This window comes from Stegostoma tigrinum, chromosome 15, assembly GCF_030684315.1.
Source record: "Stegostoma tigrinum isolate sSteTig4 chromosome 15, sSteTig4.hap1, whole genome shotgun sequence".
In the NCBI taxonomy this organism is placed as follows: domain Eukaryota; kingdom Metazoa; phylum Chordata; class Chondrichthyes; order Orectolobiformes; family Stegostomatidae; genus Stegostoma; species Stegostoma tigrinum.
In genome coordinates this window covers 29,486,691-29,509,803 of record NC_081368.1, presented here as the reverse complement: position 1 = coordinate 29,509,803, position 23,113 = coordinate 29,486,691, and the positions used below count along the sequence as shown (strand labels likewise).

General features: G+C 38.3%; 1 protein-coding gene across 6 annotated transcripts in view; it reads right to left on the bottom strand.

Moving 5' to 3' along the window:
- The window catches only part of stag2b (STAG2 cohesin complex component b), a 173,134-nt gene that overhangs the window by 26,008 nt on the left and 124,013 nt on the right, over positions 1 to 23,113 (bottom strand). For all 6 annotated transcript variants that reach the window (XM_059651403.1, XM_048544322.2, XM_059651402.1 and 3 more), the window contains exons 19-24: positions 20,706 to 20,909; positions 17,997 to 18,067; positions 16,097 to 16,184; positions 15,891 to 15,971; positions 6,085 to 6,177; positions 740 to 914 (exon numbers count right to left, since the gene is read on the bottom strand). In XM_059651403.1, coding sequence (XP_059507386.1) covers positions 740 to 914; positions 6,085 to 6,177; positions 15,891 to 15,971; positions 16,097 to 16,184; positions 17,997 to 18,067; positions 20,706 to 20,909 — 712 coding nt within the window. The remainder of the gene's footprint in view (positions 1 to 739; positions 915 to 6,084; positions 6,178 to 15,890; positions 15,972 to 16,096; positions 16,185 to 17,996; positions 18,068 to 20,705; positions 20,910 to 23,113) is intronic.

Genomic DNA, 23,113 nt, shown 5'->3' with positions numbered 1-23,113 from the left:
CCCAATCTCATCCCATGTCCAACCTTCCCTCTCATCACCACCTCCTTGACCTGACACAACCTGTCCATCTTCTCTCCCACCTATCCATCCCTCCCATTCCACTGACCAATCTGTATCACTCCCTACCTGTATTCACCAATCACCATCCAACCTACCTTCCCCAGCCCCGCCCCACCCCACCTCTCTTTATTTATTTCCGAGCTCCTTTCCCCCTCCCCATTTAGAAAGGGTCCCAACCACAACATCAACTTTCCTGCTCCGCTGTCTTCTTCCAGTTCCACGCAGTGTTATTTCTGACTCCAGCATCTGCAGTTCTTGCTATCTCTGACATTAATACACAAAGTTCTGTGCAGACAGAAAGAATATGCAGTCGGACTGGACTGCGCTTGTTTCAACTCAACAAAACAGGTGACAGCTCTTTATTGGCTGAATCAGAATCAATCTGTCTGATTTTAAATTAAAACAAAGCATTGCTGTTAACTGGCAATCAGCACTGATCAGTAAATTTTCCACAGTAAGGCCTCCAGCGATCAGAATTATTTGCAAACCAATCAGCCATCCCCTCTCATGCAGTATAAATTTTGGTTTTCCCTTTGAAATCTTGCAAAATGATTGATGACAGAAAGATGAAAAGAGCAAAATTGTGTCCTTTTCTCAGAAACACTGAAGTTTGAGAATTATGGGAAAAAAAACTTCGAGTAACAGACTGCACTCGATGCGCATAGATATGACTTCTCACCTGTACTTTGGCTGTCTTCCTCCTGGTCAATAAATACATGGTCTAAGATGAAGCTGAGCAACTCTGACTGTAGAGACGAATCTGGAGTGTATACCAGAGGTTCCAGTACTTCACGTCCACCTGACACAATCTGGTGGCTAAAAATCATCAGAATATCACACAAGATAGTGAAAGCCTACAAAACAAAACAGAAATAATTACTGAAAGTTACTGAATCTACTTTGAACACAAAGTCACTGCAACAATCATACACACCTCATATGAAAAGTGAGCTTAGAAGTAAAATCAAGTATTTGTTCATATGCATTATTTTTCAAACAATGTGCCTCCCTATCCTGTTAGAAATTTTACATTTTGAGACTATAAAGCGAAGCTTTTTTTCTCAGAGACAAATATTCGAGTCAATAAGTTAAATTCTTTCCAATTAATTGATTATTAATACAGATTTGAGATTTGTCCTTCACACTGACTAAAATTCCAATGTGAAACTATCAAGCGAAAATACTGGATAGAGAATACCACCCAAGTGTGCACCACTAACAACCTAATTCGTTCAGTCTCAACCAGCAACCAGGCCAGACAAGTACCAATGATGAGGTAAAGGTCATTAAATCAAGTCCCTTTAGCATAAACACAGGCTGTCTCTGGAATTAACACCAGTGAACTACTTCAAGTACAAGTGGCACAGTGGCTTATTGGTTATTGCTGTCTCACAGCACCAGGTTCAGCTCCACCCTTGGGCGCCTATCTGTGCAGAATTTACATATTCTCCCTGTGTCTGCCTGGGGTTCCTCCCACAATCCAAGGATTTGCAAATTAGGTGGATTGGCCGTGCTAAATTGCCCAGTGTCCAGAGGTGTGCAGGCTAAGTGGTTATCCCTGGGAAATGCAGAATTACAGGGTGAGGGAGTGGGTCAGTGTGGGATTCTTTTCAGAGGGTTGGTGTAGACTCAATAGGCCGAATAGCCTGCTTCCATACTGTAGGGATTCAATAATTCTCTGAAGTGAAAATGCAAATAACATAATTCCACACAAAGAAAACTATTTAAGAAAGCAGTCTCCATAAAACTAGAAGGGTGGTTCATTTTTTCCAATATTGGTCATGGCAGATTCGATAATATGGTGCTCTGCAACAAAAGCATAATCTAATGTAACCCAATCACAAATTAAATTTATCCTTGAAGGCCACAGATTATAACTGCTATCACCCTTCTGGCCAATTCTAAGCAAAATACTTTTCAGCAGATTTTAAGCATGGTTTGACATTGGGTGAATTGCCCTTGTTTGAATATTGCAAGTTATAGCACTCAAGAAATACCATTAGGTTTTTATATATATAGGTCTGAAAGAGAGAGAGCTAAAACCAATTGCATTGTGCATTCTCTCCCCATTGGTTGGCACCTTCATTTGCTTCAAAATATTTATCAACTTTTGAAGTATTCAATCAATTCTGCCTCATGCATGGTGAACAACTCTTATTGTAATACAATTTCTCTTAGGCACGCTGTCATGCTCACTTCATTATTTTTACTCTTGTTTGCTGTCCCTAAATCCATCTTTCTTTACTTGCCAAGTCAAAATCTTCCTATTCTTAAAAACTTTCAATAGAATTCCTTTTAGCTTTGTCTGCCTTGGTATCTTAAGTTTCCCCTTACAGCTACAGTGTTTTGTTTTATCTCTGGCACCAATCTGGTGCTGTTAGTGCAATAGCAATGTGGCTTTATGGCATTTCTGCATGGAGCGCTCAAAACTTCATAAAGTACTATAATGATTTAACCAACACTTTTACAAGTTTATAATTGCGTTTTATTCTCTGTATTCCACTCAAAGATATATTCACATTTACTACACTACCTGCATTCAAATTATGCATTTGAAGCCCTAAGCTACTTCAGTCATCTACTTTCTTTCAGTTGACTACTACAGTCTTCTACAGTCTTTCCATGTGCGGTCAGTAAATCCCAATACTGTTCCCTTCGTTCAACCTACCTATACCATGAAGACAGCAGAATCAGCATTGAGCCTTGTGGACAGCACTTCCAAGATGTCTCCAATCTAAGTAACATTCTTAATCCCAATCTCTGTTTTCTCTTTGTCAATCAAAGACAAGTCTTTTCTGTTGGTAAATTTTCAATGCTCATAGAGTCATGGAAATGTACAACACAGAAACGGACCCTTTGGTCCAACTCGTCCACGCCACATAAATTTCCTAAATAAATCTAGTCCCATTTGCCAACATTTGTGGCATACTCCTCTCAATGCCTCTTATTCATATACACATCCAGATGCCTTTTAGACGTTATAATTGTACCAGCCTCCACCACTTCCTCTGGCTGCTCATTCCATACACACACCACCCTCTGGATGAAAAAGCTGCCCCTTTTAAATCTTTCCACTACACCTTGAATCTATGCCCTCCAGTTTTATACTCCCTCATCTAAAGAAAAATACTTTGTCCATCCATATCCCTCATGATTTTATAAGCCACTTTCATGAGGAACCTTGTTGAACACCTTACTGAAGTCCAGACAGCTCATGTCCACCCTTTTGCCCTCACCAATCCTCCTTGTTGCTTCTTCAAAAAACTCTTATCAAGTTTATGAGACACAATTTCCCATGCACAAAGCCATGTTGACTATCCTTAATCAGTCCTCACCTTTCCAAATCTGTGTAAATCCTGTCCACCAGGATTCCCTCCAACAACTTGCCCACCCCCAACATCAGGCTCACCAGTCTACAGGTCCCTGGCTTTTCCTTACCACCTTTAAGTAACGGCATCACATCAGCCAACTTCCAGTCTTCTGACACCTTCCTGTGGCTACAGATGATACAAATATCTTAGCAAAGAGCCCAGCAATCACTTCCCTAGCTTCCACAGAGTTATACGGTACACCAGATCAAGTGCTGGGGCTTTATCCACTTTTGTGCATTTCAAACCATCCAGCACCACCTCCTCTGTAATATGGACATTTTTCAAGATTTGGCTATTTATTTTCCTACGTTCTCTACCTTCCACATACTTCTCCATAGTAAACACTGATGCAAAATACACATTTAGTATCTCCCCCATCTCCTGCGATTCCCACAGACAGGCAGCCTTGCTGATCGTTAAGGGGCCCTATTCTCTCCAGTGTTACCCTTTTGTCCATGATGTATATGCAGAACCCCTCTGAGTTCTCCTTAACCCTATCTGCCAAAGTTATTTCGCCCGTCCTTTCTGCCCTCCCGATTTCCCTCTTAAGTGTACTCCTACTATCTTAACACTCTTCTAGGGACTCACTCAATCTATGCTGTCTAGACCTGACATATGCCTCCTTCTTTTTCTTGACCAAAGCCTCAATTTCTCGAATCATTCAACATTCCCTACACCTACCAGCCTTGCTCTTCACCCTAACAGGTACATTCTGTCTCTGGACTCTCACTATCTCACTTTTGAAGGCTTCCCATTATCCAGCCATCTGCCTCCAATCAACTTTTGAAAGTTCTTGCCTAATACTGTCAAAATTGGCCTTCAACTAATTTAGAATTTTAACTTTCAGATCCAGTCTATCATTTTCCATCACTATCTTAAAACTAATAGAATTATGGTTATTGGCCCCAGAGTGCTCACCTACTGACACCTTAGTCATCTGTCCTGCGTTATTTCTCAAGAGTAGGTCAAGTATTGCACCTTCTCTAGTAGGTACATTCAAATACTGAAACAGAAAATTTTCTTGTATAACCTAAACAAATTCCTCTCCATCAAAGCCCTTAACACTGTAGCAGTCCTAGTCAATGTTTAGAAAGTTAAAACCCCCTACCATAATTCCTACCATACCTATTACTCTTACAGACAAACAAAATCTCTTTATAAATTTGTTTCTCAATTCTCCCCAGACTACTGGGGGTCCAAAGTGCAATCCCAATTAAGTGATCATCCTTATATTATTTCTCAGTTCCACCCAAATAACTTCCCTGGACATATTCCCAGGGATATCCTCCCTAAGTACAGCTATAATGTTATGCCTAATCAAAAACATCCCTCCCCCTTCTCTGTTGCCTCCCTCCCCTCCCCTTCCTATAGCTTGGATACCCTGGAACATTAAACTATCAGTCCTGTCCATCCCTGAGACAAATCTCTATAATTGCTATGATATCCCAGTCCCACGTTCCCAACTTTTTCTTCAGGGATGTGACTGAAATTTGATGTGCAAGTGTAAACATATAAAGTAGCACATTTCTGACGCCCTTTCTTCAAATCAGAAGTGTATAGTTGGAAAAGTACGATAATAAGTAACTGACATTGCAGAAGCACACATTACACTAGATGTTTTTAACAGGTCTGATCCCCAATAATAAATCCTCAAATGTAAGTTATCTCTGAATGGGGCGGCACAGTGGCTCAGTGGTTAGCACTGCAACGTCACAGCGCCAGGGACCCGGGTTTGATTCCAGTCTCGGGCGGCTGTCTGTGTGGGGTTTGCACATTCTCCCCGTGTCTGCGTGGGTTTCCTCCCACAGTCCAAAGATGTGCAGGCTAGGTGGATCGGCCATGCTAAATTGCCTGTAGTGTTCAGGGGTGTGTGGCTTATAGGGGAATGGGTCTGGGTCAGATGCATCAAGGGACGGCGTGGACTTGTTGGGCCGAACGGCCTGTTTCCACACTGTAGGTAATCTAATCTAATCTAAACTAATCTAATCTTCTCTCTCTTGCTTAACTGCTGGTTCGTTTCCACACTTGTTCTGTTTTCTTTCCTCTTGATCTGTTTCTCTTAGCCAGAGTTCCTCCCTACAGCTGTTTTTTCGATTTCACAAAGCAAAATAATGAGCTGAGGCTTGGGTCTGAGTAGAGCTGTAAAGTCGTAGCACTTCAAGGTAATGAAGTAGATGGGAATAAAAGGAATGGGCAATGCACCATGTACTACAATTCAATGAGTAAAAAGCAATTCATATTCCATTGCCCACAAATGGGCAACAGACATCCCCTCCACTATTAGTTATGTACAGGTGGAGGACACAACTCCACACAATTGTCACAAGAAGAAAAATTAACAGAAAATTAATGAACGTACAAATTAAATGCTACTTAAGAGATTACAGAAAATTAAAATTCATTGAAAGATGCAAAATGCTTTTGAAATTTCTTCAGCTGTATATAAATGAGGTGAATGAAAATGCTGCTTTCTCAGAAACGACTAAAGTCTAAAAGCAAATAGTAAACTGGGAAGGTAACAGTGATTGAGGGTAGCATCTTCTTTAGTGTGATCTACTACCCAAATGTCACTGCATTGCATGGCATTCTCTGTTTTTGCAATTGGACTGAGATAAATGAAAACATATAGCTGCTTTCACACTTTTCCCGTTACCTGTTCTTTAACAGCTGTGTTAACATTAGTCAGGTAGTGCTGGCAGATCTGACAGAAAGCTCGCATTTGTTTTCGTAACATTATTAGTTGGTCCTGAAAGAAAAATGTACACCTATAAATACCTTTAAATGATAAGAATATGCTGTAGAAACATCCATATTACTTAAGAGTCAACCACATTGCTGTGGGTCTGGAGTCACATGTACGGCAAATCAGCTGAGGACATTATCATTACACCTCTTAATTCCATATCTTTATTGATTCAAATCTGAACATCTGCCATGGCAGGATTCAAAGCCAGGTCCCCAGAACAGTTCCTGATTGATAGTCTAGATATAATGCCAAAAGGGCATCACCTCCCCCCATTTATCACTGTTCTGCCCATCTGACACATCTTCCTGATATCCTCCTGCAGCTTACAGCTTTCTTCACTATTTACCACCCTATCCATTTTGTGTCACTGAAGAACGTCGTGATTGTACCTCCTACAATTAAGTCTAAGCTATTAACATACAACGCAAGGGCCCTAGCACTATGCTCTGTAGAACTCCAAATTTTCATTCACTATATCAATTTAAGTTGTTAAAATTATTACAATTCACTAAACACAATCTTTTAAATATGCACACTTTGAGCAAATAAAGAATGTCAGAAATAACAATACATACAATGAATTTCCAGATGGAGAATGAGAGATGAAAACATATGAAACAACTATACAACTGAAGGTTCCAACTTGACAGCCAAATTAAGAGGTTGAATGGTATTCCACAATTTGTAACAAGACAGATATGTTGATAGCACAAATAAAAGAAATGAAAAATACTTGATCGTTATTACAGAAATGTGGTTGCTGGATGTTCAGGGCTGCAAACTCAATATTCAAAAGTTTTATGTCCTGGAAAAATATACAAATAGAAAAGAAGGTACAGTCTTGTTGATAAGGATCAATCAACACTGGTGAATAGTGATATAGGTGCAATAGACCGTGATGTGGAATCAGTTGGATGGAAATAAGTGAAAAGAAGTCGCAGGTGAGAGAAATCTATAGGTTCCCAAAGAGTTATTTCATTGAATGGCAAAGTATAAATCATTAAGTAATGGAGACATGTATGAATGGCAATATAATTTTCATGGCGGATTTTAACCTGTGTACCAACTGGACGGATCAGACGGGCAAGAGTTACATCGAAGGCAAGAGTGCAAAAGAGATTGTTTCCTAGAACAAGACATTGCAGAATCTTTTGGAGTGCAAACTATTTTACATGAATGTTAAGGTAGAATTAATAACCAATCTTGGAATCAAGTATTCTCCTTGGACAGCAGCAATCACAACATGGTAGAATTTTAAATTCAGATTAAGGGACAGACACTGGTCACCAACCAACGTTGTCAACTTAAACTTTTCTAGTATGTGCTAGAAAAATAGTAGAAAGTCAGTGAAAGGACAGCAGAAATTTAAGCAGATATTTCAAAACACTCAGCAAAAATTTATTCTAGTCACAAAGAGGGGCAAGGATGAAACCACCTGTGGTTAATAAAGGCAGTCAACAGATTAGCCAATCAAAAACTAAAGCACACAAAGTGGCAAAAAACTAGTGGTAGGCCAGAGGATTGAGGCTTTTTTCAAAGGAACCAGCGGGGGATGACTGAAAAGACAAACCCAGTAACTAAGAAAAAACAACACGTATTAATGGATATAGAGAAAGAGTAGCAGCAGTCAGAGTGGGATCCTTGGAGGAAATGCATGGGGAATTGATAACAGGGAATGAGGAATGGCAGATATTTTAAACACATATTTTACATCATTGTTCACACTGGAGGACACAATAAACACCCCAAAGATGTTAGATAAGCACAGCAGTAATGGGAATAAAAGAAATCTTGCCATAGTCTCACAATGGACAAAAGTATTTGACAAGTTGATGGGATTGAAAGCAGGTCAGTCACCAGAAACTGACTGGCTGCTTCCAAGAGTTTTAGAATGAGTGGTTGCAGAGATAGTTGAGGCGTTGTTTCAAAAATTCCAGATCTCACTGGATTCTGAGGGGGATCCACATGTTTGGAAAACTGCAAATGTGATGTCCCTTGCCCAAGAGAGGAAGACAGAAAGCAAGAAACCACAGGCCATTTAGCCTAACATCTCTCACTGGGAACATGCAAGAGCCCATTGTTAAGGAAGAAACAGCAGGACATGTAGAAAAGCTCAACACGGTTTTATGCAAAGGAAATAATGTTTGACAAAGTTGCTGGAGTTTTTTTTTGAGGATGTAACAAGTAGAGCTGACGAAGGCAAATTGGAAGATGTTGTGTGCTTGGACTTCCATAAGGCATTCAATAAATGCCACAAAGATAATTGCACAAGAGCTCCAAGTCGTGGAGCTAATGTATTGGATTATAGAATGTGGAATGGTTAACATAACATGGAGTGCCACAAGCATCAGTTATTGAGTTAGAGAGACGTACAGCCTGGAAACAGACCCTTTGGTCCAACATGTCCATGTCAACCAGATATCCTAAATTAATCTAGTCCCATGTGCCAGAATTTGGCCCATATACCTATAAACCCTTCCTATTCATACGTACATCCAAATGCCTTCTAAATGTTGTAATTGTACCCACCTCCACAACTTCCTCGGGCAGTTCGTTCCATACACGCAACGCCCTCTGCGTGAAAAAGTTGCCTCTTAGGTTCCTTTTCAATCTTTCTCCTCTCACCTTAGGCTATGCCCTCTAGTTTTGGAATCTCCCACCCCTGGAAAAAGATGTTGCCTATTCACCCTATCCATGCCTCTCATGATTTTACACCCCTCAATGCTCCAAGGAAAATAGCCCAAACCTATTCAGTCTTTCCCTACAGTTCAAACCCTCCAACCATGGCAACATCCTTGTCAACCTTTTCTGAATCCTTTCAAGTTTAATGACATCTTTTCTATAGTAAGAAGACCAGACCCAAACGCAGTATGCCAGAAGTGGCGTAACCAATGTCCTGTACAGCTGCAACATGACCTCCTAACTCCCATACTCAACGCATTGACCAATAAAGACAAGCAAATGAGACACCTTTTTCACTATCCTGTCTCCCTGTGACTTCACTTTCAAAGAACTAAGAACCTGCACTTTATGTTCTCTTTGTTCGGCAAAACCCCTAGGTCTTTACCATTAAGTATAAAAGCCCTGCCACGATCTGCCTTTCCAAAATGTAGCACCTCACATTTATCTAGTTAAACGACATCTGCCACTCCTTGGTTCATGAGCCCAACTATAAGACTATAAGACACAGGAGCAGAAATTAGGCCATTCAGCCCAGCGAGTCTGCTGTCATTCCAAGACGGCTGATAGATTTCTCTACTCCATTCTCCTGCTTTTACTCTGTAGCCTTTGCTTCTTTCGTAACCAAGGATCAATTTATCTCTGTCTTAAAATATATTCACGAACCAGGCCTCCACAGCGATCTGTGGCAGTGAATTCCTTAGATTCACCACTCTCTGGCTCCTCATCTCTGTTCAAAACCGTCTTCCCTTTACTCCAAGGTTGTGCCCTTGGGTGATAATCCCTCCTACCAATGGAAACATCTTCCCAATGTCCATTCTGTCCACGCTGTTCAGTAATCTGCAAGTTTCAATTAGATTCCCCACTCAACCATCTAAATTCCATCGAGTTTCAACCCAGAGTCCTCAAACATTCCTCATATGTTTCTTTCATTCCTGGGGTCATGCTTGTGAACCTCCTATGGACCCACTCCAGGCCAATACATCCTTCCTGAGGTATGATGCCCCAAAACTGCTCTCAATAATCATCAAGGTCCTGTTGCACTCAGACGTAACCTTCTTCGCAGTCCACTGCACCAATTTTGATGTCATCCACAAACTAACTAACCATACCTCCTATATGCACATCCAAATCACTTATATAAATGACGAAAAGCAGTGGACCCAGCGCCAATCCTTGTGGCACACTGCAGGTCATAGGTCTCCAGTCCAAAAAGCAACCCTCCACCACCACCCTCTGTCTCCAACTTCCAAGCCAGTTCTGTATCCAAATACAGACAACGTCTACCACTTGGCCCTTATCAATTCTTTAAATTGCTTCCTCAAAAAAACTCAATCAAGCTAGTGAGACACAAATTCCCTATCCCCTAGGGATAGTCCTATCCCTAATGTGTCCTTGCCTTTCCAAATACATTTAAATCCTGTCCCTCAGAATCCCCTCCAACAACGTGCCACCACTGATGCTCCCCTGTCTATAATTTCCTGGCTTTTCCTTACTACCCCTCTTAAATAGTGGCACCATGTTAGCCAACCTCCAGTCTTCTGGCACCTCATCAGTGGCTATCCATGATACAAATATCTCAGCAAGGTGCCCAGCAGTCACTTCCCATGAGGTTCTACAGTACATCTGATCTGGTCCCGAGGTTTTATCCAGCTTTATACATTTTAAGACGTCCAGCACCTCTTCTTCTGTAATATGCACAATGTCGCTATTTATTTCTCCATGTTCTCTAGCTTCCACATCCACAGTAAACAGTGATGCAATATACTTGTTTAGTATTCTAGGGCCTCAAAAATAATTACCTATCATTGATATTAATGAGCTGGAGATGAGGGCATAATGTAATATATTAAGCTGGCAGATGACACAAAAGTAAGTGGGAGGGTAGGCTGTGAAAAGGACATAAGGAAACAGATTGGACGAATGAGTAAGCTAAAACGTAGCCAATGGAGTTGAATGCAAAGTATTTTGTCTTGCACTTTAGTCGTCAGACGTGAAAATGCATATTTTTATTTAAATGGAGATAAATGCCAATAAAGTGCAGTAGAGTGTGATCTATCTGTTCTTGTGTATGAAACACATGCAGGTGCAGCAAGTAATTAAGGTATACTGAATTTTCACAGCATTTTACAGTACAGAAGGCCATTCAACTCATGGTGTCTCTTGAAAGAGCTACCCAACTAGTCCAAATGTTCAGCCCTATTTCCCTCTAAATTCATCACTTTCAAATTTTTATCCAGCTCTGTCTTGAAATCCACCACCACCACTCTCTCAGGCAGTGCATTTCAAATCGTAATAATTCTGAGTAAAGACCTTTCTCCGAGCTCTCTTGCTGATAACCTTGAAATTGTGACCCCTACTTAGTGACATACCAACTCGTGCAAACAGAATATTCTCCTCTACCCTATCAAAATTGTTAATAGTTTTGAAAATCTCAATCAGATCTCCTCTTAATCTTCTCTGCTCCAAGGAAAATAAAGGCAATTTCTCTCATTTTTGCTTGTATCTAACATCACACAATCCTGATATCATTCTAGTAAACTTCTGTTGCACTCACACCAGAAGAGATATGCTTCCTTAAATAAGATGTTCAAAACTGAACACAACATTCCAGATTATGGTCTGACCAACGATTTGTAGACGTGTAGCATTTTTCCTTGCTTCTGTACTCTCTGCCTCTATGAATCTAAGGGTCCAATAAGCTTTCTGGACAACTGTTTCAACTTGCCTTGTCACCTTCAGAGAACTACGCGCTTGAACCCAGAGATCCTTCCGCTCCCGAACTCCCCTCAAAGTTGTACCATTGAGCCTGTATTGTCTCTCAGTGTTTCTTCTACCAAAATGTATTATCTCACATTTCTGTGAATTGAAATTCATCTACAAGTTGCCTGCCCATTTGGCCAAATTATCAATGTGCCTCTGAAGTCACTCGGCATCGTCTTCACAATTCACTATTCTCTGTAGTTGAGTGTCATCTGCAAGTTTAAAGACTGCTCTCAACACTTGTCTACAACCCACTTATATAAACAGTTTTTCTGAATTATACAGATCAGAAAAAGTGGGGAACACCACTTTCAACATGTCTCCAATCTGAGAAATGACCATTTGTATCTACCCTATGTTTCCTTTTTTATAGGCAACTTCTAACTCATGCTGCCAAGGACCAATCAATCCCAAACATTTCTAATTTGCTAACCAACGTGCCAAACAGCACCATGTCAAATGCGATAACAAGGTGTAGAGCTGGATGAACACAGCAGGCCAAGCAGCATCACAGGAACAGGAAAGCTTGATGTTTTGGGTCGAGACCCTTCTTCAGAAAACATGTCAAATGCGTTTTGTTTCAGATTTCAGATATCCACAGTTCTTTGTATTTATTTAGCAATGGACATACTGCATTGGAGGCAGTATAAAGAGGGTGAATCCCCGAATAAAACGACTGACTTATCAAAAACAGCTAAATAGCTGAGGCCTTTATCTATCAGCGTTTAGAAGAATTAGAGGTAATTTTATTGAGACATACAAGAATGTGAGAGGCCTTGACAAGCAAGACGATACTCCTACAAATGGAATTTCTAACAAGGGGGCACTCATTTAAAACTAAGATGCAGAGAATATTTTTTCGCTCAGAGGGTAGTGAATGTTTGGAATGCTCTATCACAGAAAATTGTGGAAGCTAGGTCACTGAAAATATTTAAAGAGGTGCTATGGGCGGGGGGTAGGTGTTTGAACTTTTGAGGACCTGCAACAAAAGAGGAATTGAAACCTAAGGCAGATCAGCTAATGATCTTATAGAATGGTGGGGTAGGCTTGATGAATGATCTATTTCTGCTCCTATTTCTTATGTTCTTACGATCTTAAAGTTTATATTACCAAAGCTAGGGCATTTAGAAAGTTGTGACTGAATAGAAATCCATGGCCTCCAAACCTGGATCTTGATCAGATGGGACAATGGGCCGAGGAGTGGCAGATGAAGTTTAATTTAGATAAATGTGAGATGCTGTATTTTGGGAAGTCAAATCAGGGCAGGTCTTAAAACAATTAGTGGTATGGAACTGGGAAGTGTTGCTGAACAAAGAGACCTTGAATGCAGTTTCATAGTTCCTTGACAGTGGAGTCGCAGATAGATAGGATAGTGAAGGAGGTATTTGGTATGCTTGCCTTTATTGGTCACTACATTGAGTACAGGAGTCCGAAGGTCATGTTGCAGCTGTCCAGGGACATTGGTTAGGCTGCTTTTGGAATACCGCACACAATTCTGGTCTCCTTGCCATAGGACGGATGTTGTGGAACTTGAGAGGGTTCAGAAAAGATTTATAAGGATTTTGGAAGAGACAGAGGGTTTGAGCTGTAGGAGAGTCTGAACAGGCTGGGGCTATTTTCCCTGCAGCATCTGAGGCTGAGGAGTGACCTTAAAGAGGTTTATAAAATCATCAGGGGCATGAATAGGGTAAATAGACAAGATATTTTCCCCAGGATTGGGGCATCCAAAACAAGACGACATTGGTTAAGGTGAGAAGGGAAAGATTTAAAAGGGACCCAAGGGGTAACTTTTTCACACAGAAGGTGGTGCATGTATGAAATGACCTGCAAAAGCAAGCGATGGAGGTTGGTACAATTCAACATTTAATAGGTACCTGGACGGATAGATGAATGGAAGGGTTTAGATGGGCCAAATTCTGGCAAGATTCATTTCGGATATCTGGTCAGCATGGAAAGTTGGGCTGAAGGGTCTGTTTCTGTGCTGTATATCTCTATGACTCCATTAACCATATCATTGATCTCTTCCCATTTACTTAAGTGTGGCTGGTGATCAATGCAGCTTGAAAATATTGACATTTCTCCTTTCAAATGCACCATATAGAAGTGGCTGGCTGTAAATTATAAAATGTCTCCACTACCGATGAATTTACTCATTCACTTGTGAGAAGGCTCATGAAGCTGAAGATATCTTATCTTCAAATCTTTTATGCCGCATCTTCTTTTGGTTCACAACATCAAGCATGTGTATGTGCATGTGTGCATACAATATCATAGAATCATAGAATTGTCCAGTTCAGATGAAGCACTTTGGCCCATCAAATCTGTACTGCCAAAAATATGCTACCTACACTGGTCCCACTTTCGTTTATTAGGCCCACACCCTTGAATGTTTTGACATTTCAAGTGTTCGTCCAAGTACTTTTTGAAGATTGATAAGTTTGCTGCCTCAACTAGCAGCATATTCCAGACCCTCACCCCTCTCTGGGTGAAATGCCCATTACAATGTGGCAACCTTCAAACACATCTTCCAAGCTACGTGCTGACAATTCTTCAGCATATCTTAGTACTGCACTGCATTTTACAGCATATCCAAGATTTCATCTAGATTAGAAGTGTTACATTCATGTACAGGATGGGGTCACAGTGGAAAGATAGTGCACCAATATTACCAGAGGGAGAATGGTAATCATACCACCTAGAGGCAATAACAATATAGTGAAGAAAAATTCAGAGAAGTCATTGGATTTGTTCCAAGAGACTATCATTCTTTGGGTTATATGTTGTTTCAGGAAAAAAAACCCCACCAAATCCAATAATCACCCCACGACGTGTTGTTCAACATGCTAAGAAGTACTTGCCATTACCAATCTCATATTCGTCCAGTGTGAACTGTTGTCTTTTAGGTCTTATTCTAATAAGCTTATTCTCACAATTTAACTTTTCCTTAATCTTTATTAACTAATATCAACAGGATACCTCTCATATAATTCATTTCTGTAATGCTGGGAAGTAGCATTGTGATGCTACCTAACTCCAATCCTTGAACTGCTCCCTTGTATCTTTATGATCAGGAGTAAACAAGAACTCCATGTGTGATCTGTCCACAACTTTATATAGATTGGTTCTTTGATAAGCATTGACTCCATAATTACAAGTGTCTTTGGTAAATTCTGCACTACAAATTAAAGAATCTTGTTTGTAATTAAAATATCGATTAAATTCGTGAATGGCTACAAGTCGACACTACTCCTAAGTAAAAGTTATTTCAACGGTTATATGTCATAATATTTTCACAATGAAGTTTAATCTTAACAAGGAAAATAAATGGTCAATAATTTTTGAAACAATGGGTCTGAAATTGAACGGTCACTGCTCCACGAGAACACAAACAGAATGTGGCAATCTGCAGCCAAAGACAAGGACACAGGCAATTCTATAGCGCAGGCCTTTTTGAGTGCATCATATGTACCATTGCAATTTCCATCAACAATCAGAACACTATTAGACTTAAATTGAAGATTACAAGGCTTGAGGAGCAGGCAATTTTCCAAAGATTTCCCCTGGATCTTTGGAAAATTGCCTGCTCCTCAAGCCTGAAGGGAAATCTGGTGAATAATTTTAAGTTCACCAATGGTTTGACAGACTCATTGTCTAAACTGTGAACCATACTGAGACAAAAACAAACTCTGAAAACAGAAAATGCTTTAAATACTCAGCAAGTCAGACATCTGCAAAGAGACAGTTAAATTTTCAGTTTAATGATCTTTCATCACAATTGGATAAATGTGAGAGATCCCATGACTCATTTACATCTACTTCTGGCAAAAGATCATCAGTCTGAAATGTTAATTGTTTCATTCTTCATTGATGCTGCCCATCCTGCATTTCCAGCATTTTGGTTTTATTGTTAAACTTTACTGAGGCCTTCAAGTCCATGCAGATTGTACCAGGTCAGACAATAACTCACTGAGATAGATTTTCAGAGGTAGTTTGGGAATCTCTCCAAAATCGTCAGATGGTGCAATTGAACACTCTTCCACACAACTATCTATCAGGAATCAAACCACTATTTAAACAATCCACCAGCTATGGGCTCAAACCAATTTCTTATACTGCTCTAAGGCAATCGAACCAATTGCATCGTTATAGGTCTACTAAAATTTCAGGGCAAACCATTATTCTTAAAATATTTTAATGCATAGCACTACGTTCTATTAGGTTTCAATGTATTTTCGAGTGCGAGACAAATTACTTTCCACTATATTACATACCTTTGTTGAACTGCCTTCGGAAACGGTGGCTAGGTTCCAAAGGATTACATAGTGAGTGCACTGTAGTGCATGAATGACAATCTAAAAAACAAGTATACAATATTTCAAAATAATACTTTGAAAATATATGTTACAACATTAAAAAAAAATGCAAAATGGAAGAAAGCTAATCCGTTAGCGCTGGAGTTTTAAAATCAAATTGTTACCTGTTCTGGCATATCTCCATTTTCAATACCAATCTTCAGCAATTTGTAATTACTGCCAAACAAATCCCATCGTGTAAGATCATGGGCACTGGAAAAAGAAATTACGTTTGAAGCTTGTAATCAAAACTCATCAAGATACCTGCAACAGCAAAAGCATCAGGTTTTATAAAGGCCACATGGCATAGAAACTGACCACTTGGTCCAACCACTCCATACCATTATTTACACTCCACTTAAGCCTCCTCTCTCCGTTCCTCATCAAAATCTCTGATGGTGGCTCTCTGTTCCTCTGTCCTTCATATATTTATCCAGCTTCAAAGCATTTGCAATATTTCCTTCAACAAATATCTGTTTCCAATTCTCCCAAATCTTTCTCCTGGTAGCCCTGCTGATAACTTGAGGCTCTCTCATACTGATGATCTCTAATTAGGCTCTTCCCCAGAGAGGTAACACTAGCCCAGATCTTTCAAACAGTAGCATCGTGGATGTGCAAGCTGCTGACTGCTATTTAAATCACCCGCAATGTTTTACACTGGAGCCTTTAGACCTTCGGGTTCAGCTTCCGGTTTGGATCCAGTGACTTTCATATGTTGGGTTTTATGAACTGTTAAAGAAAGGCACAAGCAGCACTTGGAAAACATGAGACTGGCAGGAAAAAATGGATACACAGGAACCAACGAGAGTTTACCATACAGAGGCTGCTTTCCAAAATTAAAGATGATCTTATTACATACATCTAATAGGTTTATGATCATATGATTATTACTCCATATCAACTAATACTCGGATTTTCATTCGTCCAAACAGACGTAAAATGCAGCATTGCATCCAAAGACCTGTGTCTATTTACACGTGACAAGCATAGACAACAGTGCCCAATGGACTCTGAGGATCTTCTCAAATGCATAAGCAACAAAACAGTACCAGGAATACAGCCAAAAGACTTGCATCTTATATCTTATCCTTGGTTGAGATCCACATCGGATTAATCAGTTTTATTTCTGCAAATCCTCAACTAAATCAATGTAAAGTTAGTTCAAAAAGTGATTTTGGCCTGAGCAGCATAATACTTGAGAAAAAAGGCAAGTACTTTCTGATACGTGGATTAAAATTTAAAAGGCTGACCAAAAGAAAAAAGGAATTCTGGCCAAACCTTTGTCATAATTTTTATAAAGTAGGTTAATTATTACAACTTTTCATGCAAAATTCCATTGTAAATCTTAACATTTCAAAATTTAACACAAAATTGTACCATTTGAAATGTTATGGAGAATGAACCCAATTTCAGAAATGCTCTGTAAAGCAAAACAATAAACAGGTCCAAGATTTACAGAATTGAGATTAATTATATAAATAAATCAGAAGATAAAGCACAGCTGTATTCTTAAAAATAAGTTTAGGACTAAGTCACAAATTGCTCATCAAGTTGATAAATCCAGTTGACTGCTTATTTGTTAAGATATGCTATGGTTCCATCATTATTAAAATTAATCGGAGAAAGAAGTTTCAACAAACTTAAAAGGTACTGATCTGCACCACCAGCAAATGAAAAAAAACAGTCCAAGCACATGAAATGCCTACTCTTACGATAAAGATAACTTACATTCTGTTCTTTCTTACAAATGCAAACACTTAAATGATGTGGTCACTCTCTCTTTTCAATATGTTTTCCTCAATACCTTCCACTCAACTGATAAATCACTTAAATTAAACATCCCAATTAAAATCAAATAAATACTTCCAACTTTACTTCAAAGTAAACACACCAACATTCTGCTTTGACACTGTATTATGTTCTTAATCCTTAAAAAAGGTGCATTTCCTGGTTTATCGGAAGCAGCAAGTATATAAATCCTCAAAGGCATACACACAAACACACACACTGACAAACTGCCCTTACTTATGGAAAGCAGTGATCCTTTTCAATGTGCTCAGGACCTGGTAAGCATCATCCTCATCAAGCTCTTCATCCTGTTTCAGTAACAAAATTAGTCGTAAGAGTTCCAAATGAGAGCAAATCGTCTTAAATTTTTTCAACTCACTTAACAACATACCGGTAAGAGTAAATATAGATTTATTCTACTAATCGTTAATCCAATTAGTTAAAAAAATTGAGTTTTCGTAAGTTAATCTTATCCAAAAACTAAGTATTGACACAGCAACATTTCCACTAACAGCGTTTTTGTTCTCCTCCTAGTACACTCAAAATAGATTCACTGTCATTGTGTAAAGTTGGAAGAAAAATTATGTTACGATAAAAGGGAAATTGCACTGAATGTTTCTGCAAAATGTTAACTAGTAAGTCATATTGACAAAGATGAAACCCTACCCAGTGACAATTTGTTTTAAATATCCAAGATCATTTGTAAATGCATTTGGAAAAAAACTGAATACTTCTAGTCAAAAACACCAAACTATACTGAAATGTCGAATCATTGTCACAGTTGGTAACTGATCGCCAAACAACACCCAACTAAAAACTGCATCTGTTGCTTCTTGGTCCTTACAGAATTGAGCCTGGCTAAAACATCCAAAATCAAGGGTTTTTTTTCAATAAATGGCTAATGCAGCAAAAACATTTCTGGAGTTTAGGTTTCTTACAATATCATTATTAAGTAGAGGAAATAAGTAGATTTTTATAAAAAGTTGGAATGTTAATTAAGTATTACACTTTTTTAAAGTTAACAAAGACGCAGAAAATTTCACTGTAACCGTCATAATTTCATCCAGAAAGTTGCTAGTAGCTCTCAAAAGTTTTCAAGAGCATGAAACTTTGTCAAGCAATAGACTGAACGAACACAAATATATTTTCCTCGAATGGCCACTTTGAATATATCATTAAATGGAACAAATATTAGCTGATCAACAGTTCAGAAGTATTTAATAATGAATGCCAAAGATGGCTACCAACTACTAATGTGTGAAGAAATTTCAAAGTACACAACAAAGCTTTTTGGCCAAAATTTTGCTGGAAGGCAGTACTTACAGCCACAGACCAGTGGACATTCTTTCCCCCCCTGCATCCTTCAACTCACTAGCATTCTAGCCTTTAGAGGTCGAGGAAAACATGAGCTCAATGAGACAACTGGGCCTTTAGTGGTTGACGGGCCCAAAAGATTTCCCCTTTGTGATGTAGAGGATATGAAATAGAGGATTTGAAAAAAAGCAAGGTGAATTAGATTGGATGGCTTTACTAAGTTAAGCCAAGTGCAAAAATAGGAGGAAAAGCAAAAGTGAATGAAGAAGAATGTGTTGAATGAGCAGACTAAAAGTACAAAACATTTAACTATCACTATTAAAAACCTCTCAGAAGAACACACTACATGTCTTACACTGATAATGGGAACTGCAGATGCTGGAGAATCCAAGATAACAAAGTGTGAAGCTGGATGAACACAGCAGGCCAGGCAGCATCTCAGGAGCACAAAAGCTGACGTTTCAGGCCTAGACCCTTCATCAGCTAGGCCCGAAACATCAGCTTTTGTGCTCCTGAGATGCTGCTTGGCCTGCTGTGTTCATCCAGCTTCACACTTTGTTGTCTAACATGTCTTACACTGTTCACTTTCTGGGCTGAAGCTGTAGATTGGGCATTCCATTAACAAGTGCACATTGTTAAATGAGCAATAATGTTATTAAATTCAAAGCCTAATCTTTCTACTGCAAATTAATACACAAATTTTAAAAACATATAATACGACGAGAATGTTTTCTGCAAAATGAACAACAAAGTGCATATGAAGCAGCAAATTATGGAAACTCACAACGTGTAGCATCTTTTTCTTGAATTTGCTGACTGATTTACAGATGAGTAGCAGTTTGCTATGTACCTTTGCTTTTCCAGCCAGATTTGGGTTGTTTATTTTAAGTTTTTTCATAAAATTACCTGCTTCAATAATTTATTTATTTTGTGACTGCAAATTCCCAGAGGCAAGCAATCACTCCTCATTTTATGATTAGTCTACCCTTTAATCTGTAAAGTATAATAATGTTTAGCATTGTGTCTCCCTGCACAGATTGAGTAGGTGTTCTTTCAATAACAATTTGTAATTATTCAACAAGAATAGACTTGAGTAATAATTTATATTAAAATATTTTGGTTTGAAACATTGAAATGATGCTAAGGACAACAGGAAGTCAAACAGTGAATTAATAATTTTCCCATTCTTGGATATCTAATTGAATATGCTTAAAATTTACTACAAATTAAATGTCAGTATTTGCAAAGTTGTATTTTAGAACTATAATCAAGACTTCCCATCTTTCATGTTACAGAAACAATTTTACTGAAAAGGTTGTAATTTAGAATAAATTTTAAGGTTTCCAAATTAACTTCAAATAATTTACATAGCCATATTTTGTACCTAAATTCCAATTTCAAAATTACCACATCGAAAGAAACAAAATAAGTTTCACTTCTGCAATTATTTGGGAAAAAAATTACCTGCTCATTGACTCAACATTAATAATGAAGTGTATTAAAAACAATTTCTATTGCATTTGTCTATGATTTACTACCAAAACCACACAACTGTACTAAACCATTTTTCTTAGCTGACAGTAACGTACCACAGAATCAAATGGGTTTCTGAATGATGTTTTAGATACAAACCTCCTGTAAGAAATCTTCAAGCATATGACTGAATTTATCTACCAATTCATCAATCAGCTGGCTTCTTGAGATATCCACTCTGTTGAATATTGTGTATTCATCATTGCAGAGGGCATGATAAGTTTTAGAACAAGCTTCTAAGACATCAGTGTCAACATGCTTTTCTACAATATTTTTCAGTTGCCTCAACAATGCGTCCAAGTGCTTGAACAAAAGGAACAAAACATTTTATATTAGTGTGATCACCAAAATTGAAGTTTTGCTTCAAAGAAACTGGCAGAAATACTAACCACAAAATTACAAATCACTAACACAATGAAAGAATATCTATGCTGAATGTACAACACTTCGATTTTATTTTAGACTTATTCCAACAAATTTATGTTTCTTCCCATGAGACAGCAAATTAGTTGGATGGTATGAAGTTGTAAAGTGAGGTAAGCACAAAGATTGAAATAACTTTATTGATACTTTCATTGTGCATAGAAGGGACTCAATATTAACAAAAAACAAATATTAATACTGTAAATAACTTTTAAAAACATAACATTCTAGAAACATACAACAACTCCAACAAACAGAAAACATATTAAGGGTTACTAGGCCTGCAAGAAAGCATGAGCCTAACTATTTGTTTTGTAAGTGCTGCTGAACTACCATATACACCTGTGTAAAAGTTATTTCTACACAGGTAATGTTTCTCAGGGACTAGCGTGTTTCATGTGGGCTGAGAAAAGACTGCTGCAAAGGAATAAAGTGAAAATGAACAACACAAAAAAAATTATATTAACACTACCACTTATTTACTTTATAACTTAGACACAACATAAACATATACTACGTAAGTATAACACTTTAGACTGAAATCTTGAAAATCATTCTGATTGTTACTGAACCAAACAATTTGCCCTCAAAATAAGGCTGTCTAATAGCAGACTGTTCCTTGACTTCCTCATCACAATCAGTCATGTCACATAAATTTAACATCACCCTTAAACAAGTAATGGTCCTTGGATAGTCAAACACTTTCAATGTTGCAGTTTTGTTTTTAAAATAGCATTGGGATCAAGTTATTTCCACATATGTATGTGACCCATTGGCAGTAGTTTCTGTATTGAGTGAGTATTTTTTCATCTTTCAGTATCCAAGCAGTCAACATCAGATACTTTTTTTTTGAAGGGTTTATTTAATTTTGACAACTCCAAGGGATGAACAAACATTGTCAGCATTACCGGCTGGATTGGTTGATCATGAACCACACCATGACAAGGTAGGATATAAACATCTTGCGGATGAGCAAATATTTTCTTTTGCATTGTCCTCACTACTTCAAATTCCACATTTTTTGATCCCTTTTCCCTGCTGCTTTTTTGTTAACATGGAAAACAACACCTTTCTAAAATTTATCTTCAAAAACAGCACTGCACCTGACTACCACTGTAGGCTTTAATTTTGTTCCATGTGTGAGGCAAACTGGAACCACTGTGAATCATGTTTTCTCCTGTCCCCTACATGGCAAATTTTCAACATTACCAACAGTCTTGTCATCTGGCATATCAAAGTTCATCAGCCTTCATTATGAGTTTTCAGTGCAGGAATCCAATTTCTATATGTTCTTCTCTTGATGTAAACTGTTTTACTATAATCTCAGATGGAGACATTGTGAAATTCTCATTTGCTGATGGAGGACTACATCATACCTTTTCACGAATCTTGTGCACCAGCTGGCACTAGCCTTTAACTCTGAAATACCACCTTTCTTCGATTCTGAGTTGGATAGTTGGATAGTAGTTATGCAGGAGATATAATGACCTTTCTCCTGATGCTCCTTAACCCATTTTTCCACTTCGTTCTAAAGTTTAAACTGCATTTCCTCGAAAACATTTTGACTGATCATCTGGTACACAATTAGTCTCAATAATTGATTGAGAGGTTTTTGCTGGAATTGGCAGAGGGAAAATCTAAAGTTTCATACCCATGCCTTCAAATTAATGAACCATAATCATTATATGTCATGAATAACAGCAAATCTCCTTTGATCCCAGAGAACTTGGGACTTACTTTTATACAAAGCGTAGACAGAATGTTTTTTTTTTGAGACTAAAAGTAGGAGGATCAGCTTTTACACTAGCATATACGGTAGCCTGTATTTCCAGCACTTCAAGTTATACTTCAGATTCATACTTATTTGAAATACTATGTATAACTCAGTGATTTTTGATTGTCCCTCTTTGTTGTTGTATTAAAATGCCTACTTTTGTAAGGATACAAGAATTATCTGTCCTCAAAATGGCAGTAAAGAATATACAACTTATTCCTAATTTCATTAAAATTCAATACAAAATTTAAGGTCAACTTGAACTTTATAAAATTTAAACAGTGATACAAGAACACTAGTATATAAAATA